Here is an 11,912-nt window from a genome sequence, read left to right as displayed (position 1 = left end):
CAGCAGAGGTGGGTGAAAAATGTTAAATTTAATTTCTTTGAATTATGTTAATGTCTTTGATGCAGTCCAGGTTTGTCTGTGGTACGTTTGTTTACCTCATCAATCTACTGCTATATTTACAAATGTTTTGGCTCTTGCACTCTTTGAATACTCATGCACTCTTTTCCTCTCATCGCTCAGCTGCATACCTGGGATTACCAAAGGCAGTTTTGCAATCCAAACACTGTGATTTGTCAGCACCTTTGGAGAATTACCTTCCTTAGGAACTTTTTTTTTTTTTTTTTGCACAATTTTAAATGTGCATTCAGCATGCGTACCAATGCTTTGGTACTATCACATTGGGGGAAAATTAAAGGGGTGATCTAGACTGTCACTGTTTCGCAGGAGGAATCCAATTGAAAATGTAAATTTTCACAGTCAAAGGGGATTAAAGTGCTGTAGTCCAACAAACTCACTAAATACAAAAAAGACAGGATTTTTGGAGTATGCAAAGCAACAGGAAAACCCAATAACCACTGGTTGACAGGGAGCTATATAATCTCATTGCAACACGGGACGCTAGCTGCCATATATGAAGTCAGACTATTAGATGTCCAAAGTTTCAGGCAAGGGACATGCCCAGTCCTGCCTGGAGATGTTGGGGATCAAACCTGTGACCTTCTGCATGCAAAACAGATGCTCCTCTGCTGAGCTACAGCCCTTTCCCCATAGCTCAGTGAAAACAAATGAGTGCAAACAATGAATGCTCAATAAACAGTGGACATCGTATAATCTCCAAGCCAATTTTGTGCTAAATAAGCAGCTCACCCGGGAGAGTGTTTTCTGGTCTCTGTGAGATGTATTTGTCTTAGTTGAGATCACCTCATAGCTTCTGTTCTACAGATTTGCATCTTGATACCAACATTGTCTGGCTAGTTCTATCTCAGTGAAACATGGCACTTCATTATATATGGCTGAATTTCCCCCTTCCTGTGTTCATTTACTCTACAAACAGACAGACCGACACCCAGTTCTAACCCTCATGGGTCAAAGGCATCTCTGAAAACCAATCCAGTAGGCAAAATATTAGCAGTGACTTTTTCAAGGGATGGGTACAGGGAAACAGGGACTGTCTCAGATAAAGACCGACAGTTGAAGCATACCTGTGGGGTTTTCTTGTTGGTTGGATGTTCAAACAGGGGCCAGTTACCAGCTACTGCTCATGTTCACAGGACTGTATGATTAAAATTGAAGCGGACTAGCAGCCTCATGTATGGGATGTGGGTGGCGCTGTGGGTTAAACCACAGAGCCTAGACTTGCCGATCAGAAGGTCGGCGATTCGAATCCCCGCAACGGGGTGAGCTCCCGTTGCTCGGTCCCTGCTCCTGCCAACCTAGCAGTTCAAAAACATGTCAAAGTGCAAGTAGATAAATAGGTACCGCTCTGGCGGGAAGGTAAACGGCGTTTCCGTGAGCTGCTCTGGTTTGCCAGAAGCAGCTTAGTCATGCTGGCCACATGACCCAGAAGCTGTACGCTGGCTCCCTCAGCCAATAAAGCAAGATGAGCGCTGCAACCCCAGAGTCGGTCACGACTGGACCTAATGGTCAGGGGTCCCTTTACCTTTACCTAGCAGCCTCATGCCATGCTGGCTGTCACTGATGTGAGATGCAGTCCAAAATATCTGGAGAGCACCAGGTTGGCAAAAGCTGCCCTAACATCTGCCGCCTGGACAAAAGCCACCAGGATATTCTCCCACGAAGGCTCCACCCCCTATGTCTAAATTACTTGTGAATTGGGGAAATGGTCCATTGTTACATAGAAAAGTACCCTTTTAATTTCGACCGGTTGAGTTACATTTATCTTTTACCGATCTGTATTTCATTTCATTTCTCTTTTATTCCTCTACATTCTTTCTACTGCCATCCGCTAAGCCTATGTACTAATATTGACCTCCTGCTCTGAGAGTTATGATCCTTATGTAACCCAAATGGCATTATCCACCCACAGCAGGGGTGGTACTGGCAGGTTTGAAGGCACTCAAAGTTTTGCAGAACAAAAAAAAAAGTACAGTAGCCATAGAATGCTGATTGGCTGTTGGGTAGGGAAGGACAGAAGACAGATGGAATGGAGTAGCCTGAAAGAAGGTGTGCCTGGCTGGCTGGCACATTGAAGAAAAGCACCCCTTGCAGATCCATGTGCTCCGTTCTTATTTTAATGGCTCTTGACCCTACTTCTGCTTCTGTTTCCTCTTTCAGTTACACATTGTTCCTCTTCACCTATTGAACAAAAACAGGGCAATCTTTCAGATGGTGGCAAAGCTGTTTAAAATATTCAGAGGTGATACGCTTCTGAACACTAGTTGTTGGGAATCGTAGGTGGGAAAAGCTGCTGTTGCAAGCTTCCCCTGGGCATCGGTTGGCCCTGATGAGAACGAGATGTTGGTCTAGATGGGTCCAGCAGGACTCTTCTTCTGTCCTTGAAGTCCTCTGCTTCAGGCTCAGCCTACAGAAGACCAGAGTCCGGTCACTCTGAGCTGGTTGATCCAACCTATCAACACAAGATGGCCATTCTGAAGCCCCAAGTGTGCAGGCAGCATGGGTCACCAAAGGCTGTGGGTCAAGACTAGGAGAAGAAGTAGAAGCAAGGGAGTGGCAGAACTGGCACTCAAGAGATGGGCATCGCCGCCACCATGGGCTGCTTTCTCTTCCATGGTGCGCTGAATCCAGTCCATGTAGGAAGTCACCCGTGTGTGGATTCCCGGCCGCTTGGGCTTTGCACAGTCCACCCCAAAGCTCACCACTCCAGCCAGGAACCAGGTGCCATTCTGCTTGCAAGCTAAAGGGCCCCCAGAGTCACCCTAGAGAGAGGGGGAGAGAAAGACAAGGAAATATAATAGATTGCCTTATAAAAGGCCAGCCTTTTTGTGCATGCATTCATTCATTCATTTTCCAGTATTTGCAGCACCTCTTTTGACTACGCGGGACGCGGGTGGCGCTATGGGTAAAACCTCAGTGCCTAGGGCTTGCCGATCGCATGGTCGGCGGTTCAAATCCCTGCGGCGGAGTGAGCTCCCGTCCTTCGGTCCCAGCTCCTGCCCACCTAGCAGTTCGAAAGCACCCTTAAGTGCAAGTAGATAAATAGGTACCGCTTTATAGCGGGAAGGTAAACGGCGTTTCCGTGTGCTGCGCTGGTGCTGGCTCGCCAGAGCAGCTTCGCCACGCTGGCCACGTGACCCGGAAGTGTCTCCGGACAGCGCTGGCCCCCGGCCTCTTAAGTGAGATGGGCGCACAACCCTAGAGTCGGACACGACTGGCCCGTATGGGCAGGGGTACCTTTACCTTTGACTACTATGTAATCTAGCCCAAAATTGTCTACCCTGGCTGGCAGCAGCACTTCTCCAGGGTCTCAGGCAAGGGACTTTCTTATCACTTGCTGCCTGATCCTTAAAGTGGATATTGTTGTTTAATCGTTTAGTCGTGTCTGACTCTTTGTGACCCCATGGACCAGAGCACGCACGGCACTCCTGTCTTCCACTGCCTCCCGGAGTTTCGTCAAATTCATGTTGGTCATTTCTATAACACTGTCCAACAATCACATCCTCTGTCGTCCCCTTCTTCTTGTGCCCTCCATCTTTCCCAACATCAGGGTCTTTTACAGGGAGTCTTCTCTTCTCATGAGGTGGCCAAAGTATTGGAGCCTCAGCTTCAGGATCTGTCCTTCCAGTGAGTACTCAGGGCTGGCTTCTTCAGAATGGATAGGTTTGATCTTTTTGCAGTCCATGGGACTCTCAAGAGTCTCCTCCAGCACCACAATTCAAAAGCATCAATTCTCCGGCGATCAAAGTGGAGATACCAAGGTTATTTTTGTATGTGGTTTTCACTAACATATGCATCTATAGGCACGTTTTACCCTAGTATATGCATTTTTGCACATATTGCTTGGCTGGAGAACTACATTTCAGTCCACATACTGTATTGTTTCAGATGATGCAAATGTGGCAATGTAGCCTTTAAATACCAATGGAATCAGATTTCTCCCCCATCTCTAGTTCCAATGGCCCATTTGCAATATCTGAATTTGCAATATTAAGCACTCATCTGGAAGCACCCACTTTCCCTCTTGCGTTGGAAGGCTCCAAGATCTTCAGATAAACCTCTTGCAGAAACCAGGGGCACTTCCAGACAACCTCTTTGAGCATTCTCATCCTGCTTTCTCTGCAGGGAGATCAGACGATGTTGGCTATTTAATGAGCATCCGTTCTGATTTCTCTGCAGGGAGGCTAGACAAGGTTGCTTCGATGCAAGTGTTATATCCCACACTTTCCAGTGCTTTCTTGATCACAACAGTCTGACAGTGTTTTGGGAAAACTCCCAGTCAATAATAATTGTACCACCTGAATTTGCCAGTATGTGACTTGAATTCCCACCTAAAAGCAGTGGCTTGTCTGGAAGTGCCCCAAAGATCCACTTCTCTCGGAACCTGTATTTTTAAGGACTGAACTGTTGTACTGAAGGCAGGTTCTGGCTCTGCCCTGATCTATCCTAATCCACAGTCACCCTCTCATCCTAGCTGCCAGTTGCTTCCTCCCTGACCCCTCCCCAGTTTCCATCGCCCTTAATCTGCTGCTCTGGTCCACAATTACTTGGCAAGTGTCTTTATTTCCATCTGGGTACCCAGCACAGATCATGTCTTTGTAGATCAACCGGTGGCCCAGAGGCACAGTCTCGGTGCCATTGGAGTCCTCGTGGAACATCTGATCACATTCCTCAGTGCCTAGGATTGGCACTTCCAGCTCCTGCAACGTCCGAGCCATGAAGTAGCCTAAGACAAGGATAGCAAAGGACCAAGATCAGCCACAATATCCCTTAACAGGATAGACCATTTAGACCAGACGTGGTGAACCCCATTTTTCAGCCCAAATGCATTTCCCCTTTGGGCAACTTCCAGTCATAGTCAGAGTTTAAAAAGATAAAGGACTCCTGACAGTTAAGCCCATTCACAGGCGACTCTGGGGTTGCGGTGCTCATCTCGCTTTACAGGTTGAGGGAGCCGGCGTTTCTCCACAGAGAGTTTTTCCAGGTCATGTGGCCAGCATGACCGTTCTGGCACAGCGGAACACTGAAACCAGAGCAGTGCACGGAAACACCGTTTACCTTCCTGCCGGAGCGGTACCTATTTATCTACTTGCACTTTGGGGCGTGCTTTCGAACTGTTAGGTTGGCAGGAGCTGGGACCTAGCAATGGGAGCTCACCCCATTGTGGGGATTCGAATTGCCAACCTTTTGACCGGCAAGCCCTAGGCTCAGTGGTTTAAACCACAGCGCCACCCGTGTCCCTTTGCCAGTCAGAGTGGACCCATTTAAATTAGCAGACATGACCAACTCAGGTCCATTAATGTGAATGAACTGCCTTGAAGCAGATGGCACTACAACCCGTTCTTACCGTCTGCAGAGATGAGGCCCCAGCCAGTAACCCAACACGCCATCCCTACAGGGAAGGTGTCAGGATCCGAAGAGCTCGGAAGGCAGATAGGGGAGATGGTTCGGGAGAAATTGACTGCCTCCTTCAGCTGCACCAGGGCGATATCAGCACTAAGTCCTTCTCCAGCATAAGACGGGTGCACTATGATCCGGCTGACAGCAGAGGAGACCATGCTGGGCGCAGGCTTGGGGAGCTCGTATTCCCCCAAGTTTACTCGGAATTCGGGTAGGTTCAGTGGCCTGTGAGAGACAAGGAACAATAACCATCTTGTGCGGTAGGAAGGCCTGGATTCAAATCCCACCTCAGCCCTGATGAAAGACATTCTCTAATCCTACTCTGCCTCACAGGTTTGCCTGGTGGGTAACTTAGGGTTATTAACCGTCAAGCACTTTGCACCCTAAGGCTGCAATCCTATAGCCACCTGGCAGGGAGGAAGCCCAGAGCCAGTCCTACCATTTGGTAGAGTGAGGCAGCTGCCTCGGGCAGATTATTTCAGGTGTAATTAAAGAGCAGCAATTGATAGGACATTTGTTCTTGTGGCATTTTTACGCCCACACAGAGTACTTTTTAGGCCATATTTACAACATACATGTAAAGTGCTATGTTATCACTTTAAATAGTCGCGGCTTCACCCTCACAGAGCTACAGTTCTCAGAATGGTTTAACCATGGATCCCTCTTCCCAGGGAACTCTGGGAACTGTAGCTCCATGAGAGAAATAGGGGCTTCTTACCAGTGCTATTTTTCTAGAAAAGGAAGTGCCAGAGCTCACCACAAACTTATTCCTTGTTCTCATAGAATAATAGCAATGGCACCGACCTGAGAGGTGCCAGAACTGAACTCTGGTGAGCTCTGACTGGGGGGGGGGGGACACCCTGCTGCTAACTTCTCTCAGCATGCTTAATAAACTACAGCTTCCAAAAAAAAATTGGGGGGGGAGAAGCCATGACTGTTTAAAGTGGTATAATCGTGTTTGACTGTATTGTGTCGATGTGGTCTAAAATGCTGCCCTGGGCTCCTTTGAGAGGAAAGGTGGGATATAATCAATCAATAAAAAAAATAAAATAACTGAACTGCCTTGACTTGGGGAAGGAGAGAGTTGCTATTTGCTGCTCTACACCAGGCACCAAAATGTCTTACATCATCCCTGGGGAAACCCAACGGAACTTACTTCTGAGAAGCCGTTTATTGGATTCCATGCATGTTGGGTTAACAGGCAGAGAAAACTACCGTAATTACAGTTTTGTTCTCACCGTCCTCTTCCCTGCAGAGTTCCCTGAGGGCATCCCTGAGAGTGAGGCAAAGAAAGCCGACAGGCAGGGCAACCCCCATTACTGGCTGGAAAAAGGAAGGCAAGCAGGCAGGGGGCGCTGAATGAAGTCAATGGGGCAATAATACACACATTCTCAGTAACTGAGATAAAAGAAGACCATCAGAGCCAGTGCCGTAAATATATTCCTAAATCATTGCAAGCATCAGATCGGTCCCTTCCTGAACTAATATTGCTCCTTCTCCCTGACACTGTCCTTCGACCGCCCTCTAGTGGAGCAGTGCAAAGCCGCGTCCTTTCCCTCTCACCCTTCAAAGCAATGAGCAGCCGTCACCACCCACTGGGACGAGACCAGGCTTCCTCCACAAATGTGTAGCCGGTTCCTTCGTATGCTGGCTTGCCACGGCCATTCCCCTTCGTCGGCCTTCTTCCCCCCGATGATCCGAGGGGCGAACACGTGGGGCCTTCCGCAGGCTGCAAAGGAACGAGGGAAAGGCGTCAGGCATGGGGCAGAGAGCGGAGGAGAAGCGGGCGAGCATCACCCTCGATGCGGTTTCATTGCAATTCTGCAGCAAATGTAAGCCACGCTAAATGTTGCGGCTAATAGTTTTGTCTTCCCGGGGCAGAGCTGGGAGCGGGCAGCTCTGGTTTGGGATGCTGCTCTGCAGAACTTGCCTGCAGGTGGAGGACTGAGAGGGCAATAAAACGACACAGGGGCGTGCCACTCGCTGTCCTCCTGTGTTTTCCCAGTGGCCTTAGAAATATGTCCATCTTCAAACTGGCGGACCCACCAAAATTTTCTCTTGGTTGCTGTTGTTTTTTAAAAGGAGAGAGGCAGAAAGAGTTGTGGGGGGGGAGAGGGGGCCCGGGATATTAAACAAGAAGGGGTCTATCTCTCTGAGTCCAGGGAAATGGAAGCAACTTTTCCAGAGGCACCTTGGAGCCTGATCTCACTGGTTTCTTGGAGGAGGGGGGTATGGGTATCCCTTCCCAGAAATCCTCTCTCACCTCTTTGTGTGGAAGCATTTTCAGCACCTGCAAGAGAAAATGAGACAGGGTCAAAATAAGGGGAGATGATTGGAATTAGAAGGCGGAGATTGGACTGAACACTTTTGTCCTATTCCTGACAGCCCCACCCCCTCCCACATTCCAAAATCTGGTCCGTGGTGAAATGCCACTAAGCCTGGGGTGTGGCAGAACACCAAGGGGTTGTTTCTTCTCCAGGACTGGGTTTCATTTATTCATTCATTCATAATTAAATTTCTATCCCATCTTTCCTCCAAGGAGCTCAAGGTAGTGTATGTACACGCTCCTCCCCGCTCCATTTTATGCTAACAACCCTGAGAGGTAGGTTAGGCTGAGAGATACTGACTGGCAGTGCCGGAATTACGTATAAGCTAAACAAGCTATAGCTTAGGGCCCCACTCTCTTGGAGGCCGCAAAAAAATTTAAAGGGGGAAAAAACTGGATGTACATTTCCAAAATATAGGATAAAAAACAAAATAAAACCTACATCATTTTAAGTTAGAGCTTAATAATTATTTCACTATTAATATTCTTCTTCTTAATTGTATTTCACTATTAATATACTTCATCCGTGAGCTGGATCAGGCCCAATTTCCTTCTAGATCCGGCCCACTGACAGTCCCGGAATCCAGGCAGCCAGCATAGCGCCCGCCTGCGATGATTTTTGCGACTCAGTCAGGCTTGGGGGTCAAAAGTGAGGAGGGGAGCTGCTCGAGACAAGCCCCTTCTTCATCTGTCATGCGCGTGCAGCAATCTTTTCCTCCAGGGTGAGCGGTGGGGAAGAGGGGAAAGGAGCCACAGTGCAGATTTCCACCATGGAGCTGCCTGCGACTAACCTCGGAAGGGCAACTGCGGCGTCAGGGGCTCGGAGGCGCCTTGGGAGCAATGCCCACACAGGTGTCTGTGGCAGTGGTGCTCCCCACAAAAGGAAGTGGGGAGTGCCTGGGCAGCTGTGCTCTGCTGGGGAGGCCGATCATTAGCTACAAGGTGCAAGCCATGGAATGGTAAATAGCCGCCATCTCATCTTCCCTCACACGGGGAAAAGAACATTTTTGTTTGAGCGGCGCTGGCCTGACTTAATGTGGCCAACGGCTTTTCCCTTCACCCACGCATGTGCACTTGCTCTACAGGGCTGACAGGAATGGCACGCTTACCTCAGCCCCCCACCCCACCTTATGAGAGAAATAATAACAGTCAACACGTAAAATGCAAAGGAAGCAGCATGGGTATATGAAGGAAACCCCCCCCCCAAAAAAAAAGATCACATTTGGGCAACATTGGGGTTAGTCCTAATAAGGGTTTTTGCCAGAAATGTGGGTCATAATCATGGCAACATATAGTCTGCCCCCCCCCACAAGGTGTGAGGGACCATGGACCGGCCCCCTGCTGAAAAAGTTTGCTGACCCCTGTATTAGGTCCATAAATTACCATATAGCATATACAGTGGTACCTTGGGTTAAGTACTTAATTCGTTCCGGAGCTCCGTTCTTAACCTGAAACTGTTCTTAACCTGAAGCACCACTTTAGCTAATGGGGCCTGCTGCTGCTGCTGCGCCGCCAGAGCACAATTTCTGTTCTCATCCTGAAGCAAAGTTCTTAACCTGAAGCACTATTTCTGGGTTAGCAGTCTGTAACCTGAAGCGTATGTAACCTGAGGTACCACTGTATTCAACAACAAAAACAGTGGCAATTTGTTGTTGGCAAAGAACAACTGGACATATAAAAAGCCCCATTACCTTCAGCAGCCTCATCAAACCTAAATCTGGCCCTGCTGACTGGTGAAGTGAGCTTCATGACTTGAGTGGGTTCTAGTCTAACGTTCTACACCACACTGACAACAAACAACTCCCTTTCTCTCTGGCATTGCATCATTGCATCACCTAACACGGAGCAAGAAAGAAACCAAAAGCTTTCATGAGGGGTATGGAGGCAGAAACCATTTTGGTCCAGCTGAGGCAAATCATCATACGCAAGCATCCCAGTATATCATTTGGGAATTTCATAGCTTCTAGGGTTCCCTGCTGTGGCCCATTCCCTTCTCATAAGAAGACCCCTGCTGGATCAGGCCAATGGTCCACCTGTTTTCACCGTGGGCAGCTCTCTGTGGGAAGCCTAAAAGCAAAAGCTCACTTGAGATTCCCAGCAACTGGTACTCAGAGGCATCCTGCCTCCAACAATGGAAGGAGGGCATAGACATTGTGGCTGGCTCAGTTGGTAGAGCATGAGACTCTTCATCTCAGGGTCATGGGTCTGAGCCCCACATTGGGCAAAAGATTCCTGCATTGCAGGGGGTTGGACTAGATGACCCTTGTGGTCCCTTCCAACTCTACAGTTCTATGATTCCGTGCTCCATGAAATTGGTCTGATCTTTTAAAGCCATCCAAGTCAGCGGCCAACGCTATTTCCGGAGTTTATGTGTCATGTGGAGAAGTCCTTTCTTCTGTGTGTCCCGAATCTTCCAATATACTTCTTGTAGTAGCCTTGCTCCCAGATCCTTCCACCTCACAATCTACCAGAGCCCCCCAACTCCTCTCCCATAGAAGTGGATCATTCCTATCCAAAGAAAAGCTGAATGGACAGCCTAGGTGACATGGGGAAGAACTGCCCCCCTCTGGGAAAGAACAGGGGTTGTTCTCACATCCCCAGGTTGGTTAAAGGTTAAAAAAAGGTAAAAGACCCCTGGACGGTTAAGTCCCATCAAAGGCGACCATGGGGTTGTGGTGCTCATCTCGCTTTCAGGCAGAGGGAGCCAGCACTTGTCCACAGTTTTCTGGGTCATGTGGCCAGCATGTCTAAACTGCTTCTGGCGCAACGGAAAACCGTGACGGAAAACCGTGACGGAAATGCCGTTTACCTTCCTGTCGCAGCGCTACCTATTTATCTACTTGCACTGGTGTGCTTCTGAACTGCTAGGCTGGCAGGAGCTGAGAAAGAGCAACGGGAGCTCACCCCATCGCGCGGATTCGAACCGCCAACCTTCTGATTGGCAAGCCCAAGAGGCTCAGTGGTTTAGACCGCAGCACCAGCCCGCCCGCCCCCCTCCACAGCCTAGTGGCTCACCTCTCAGCAACAGCAGCAGCACAATCTGGGAACAGCAGAAACTCAGCATGGTAATCCTGCTCCGAGGTCAACGAGGGAAGGAGAGAGCGCTGGGCTTGGTTGCTGAAGCACCCTTGGCACAAAACCCAGAGCAGCCTCTTGGTGTCACTGAGTACCAAAAAGGCTGCCAAGTAGCTAAATCCAAGCTGTTGGGTGCTGCCGTCCACCACCCGCCTACAGCCACCCAGTGAAGCCAGCTCAGCTGCCTACTTTTCACCACTGGGAGAGCAAGGCTCCCTAGCTCTTTCCATCTCCACCACTGTCTCTCTGGTTGGGGAGCAAGGGCTAGTGAGCTCTTAGTTCATGAAACATGTGCACACCTACCTGTTTGCATGCATAGATGTGTGCCTGTTGTAGGATTACCATAAGCTACGGAGGATGGGGCTCCTATTTCTTTAAAGTCATGTGGATCAGAGAATTTCAGTTGGCGTAGTTCATTATTCAACAGAGAGGGGAAAGCTGCTCTGCACGCCCACAGAAATTCTTCCTTCAACATCATACAAAGCTACACATTTGTTCCTGGGCTCCATTCAAGTTGCTGCGACTGACCTTTGAATGGTTTGCGATATGGGCACTCAAAGGACCGATCATTCCTGGAACCCTATGCCCAGGACCCAAATTTCATAGGGATGGTTTGGAGGCACCCCCAATAAGCACAGGAAGGACTTCTCCACCAAATGTTGTATCTCCCCACCCCTGGAAGAGGTTCTGCCCCAAGCTAGTCGATCCCTTTTTCTCTAGAAGAACAGAAAATCACCACTTAAGTACAGTACAGAATTTCAGTACTAATATTGGCTTGTTGCAGGGGGCCAAGGTTGTCCCCATATTCAGCCATCAGGTTTTATTGGTATTACATGTGTTCTTTCTCTGGATGCTTTCTCCTATACAGCTAACCAACATGGTGCCCTTGTGACAATGTTGGAGTACAACTCCCATCAACCCAAGCCAGCATTGCCAATGGTCAGAGATGATGGGAGTTGTAGTCCATAAAACATTTGGAAGGCACATTGGCTACCTTGTTTTGATTTGTGTTTGTGCCTTTAAAACTCTGGTTCCT

General features: G+C 48.8%; 1 protein-coding gene across 4 annotated transcripts; it reads right to left on the bottom strand.

Moving 5' to 3' along the window:
- Nucleotides 1-290: 290 nt before the first annotated feature.
- On the bottom strand, nt 291-11,863 carry LOC310692309 (serine protease 33-like; the record flags this gene model as incomplete). 4 transcript variants are annotated; one of them, XM_083473031.1, is made up of 6 exons in its annotated part: nt 291-2,837; nt 4,623-4,801; nt 5,423-5,700; nt 7,039-7,204; nt 7,739-7,765; nt 10,817-11,308. In XM_083473031.1, the coding sequence occupies 6 exons, from the start codon at nt 10,863-10,865 to the stop codon at nt 2,580-2,582; spliced, it is 957 nt and encodes a 318-aa protein (XP_083329157.1). In that variant the 3' UTR covers nt 291-2,579. The 4 variants fall into 4 exon arrangements, with proteins under 4 accessions (XP_083329157.1, XP_083329155.1, XP_083329154.1 ...); XM_083473029.1 differs by lacking the exon at nt 10,817-11,308 and adding an exon at nt 11,710-11,863 and having other exon boundaries at nt 1,792-2,837; XM_083473028.1 differs by having other exon boundaries at nt 1,792-2,837; nt 11,180-11,806.
- Nucleotides 11,864-11,912: the final 49 nt, after the last annotated feature.

Source organism: Podarcis liolepis (assembly GCF_965112155.1).
Source record: "Podarcis liolepis genome assembly, chromosome: 13".
Classification (NCBI taxonomy): Eukaryota; Metazoa; Chordata; class Lepidosauria; order Squamata; family Lacertidae; genus Podarcis; species Podarcis liolepis.
The sequence above is the reverse complement of the archived record's forward strand: the minus strand, read 5'-3'. Positions and strand labels throughout refer to the sequence as shown.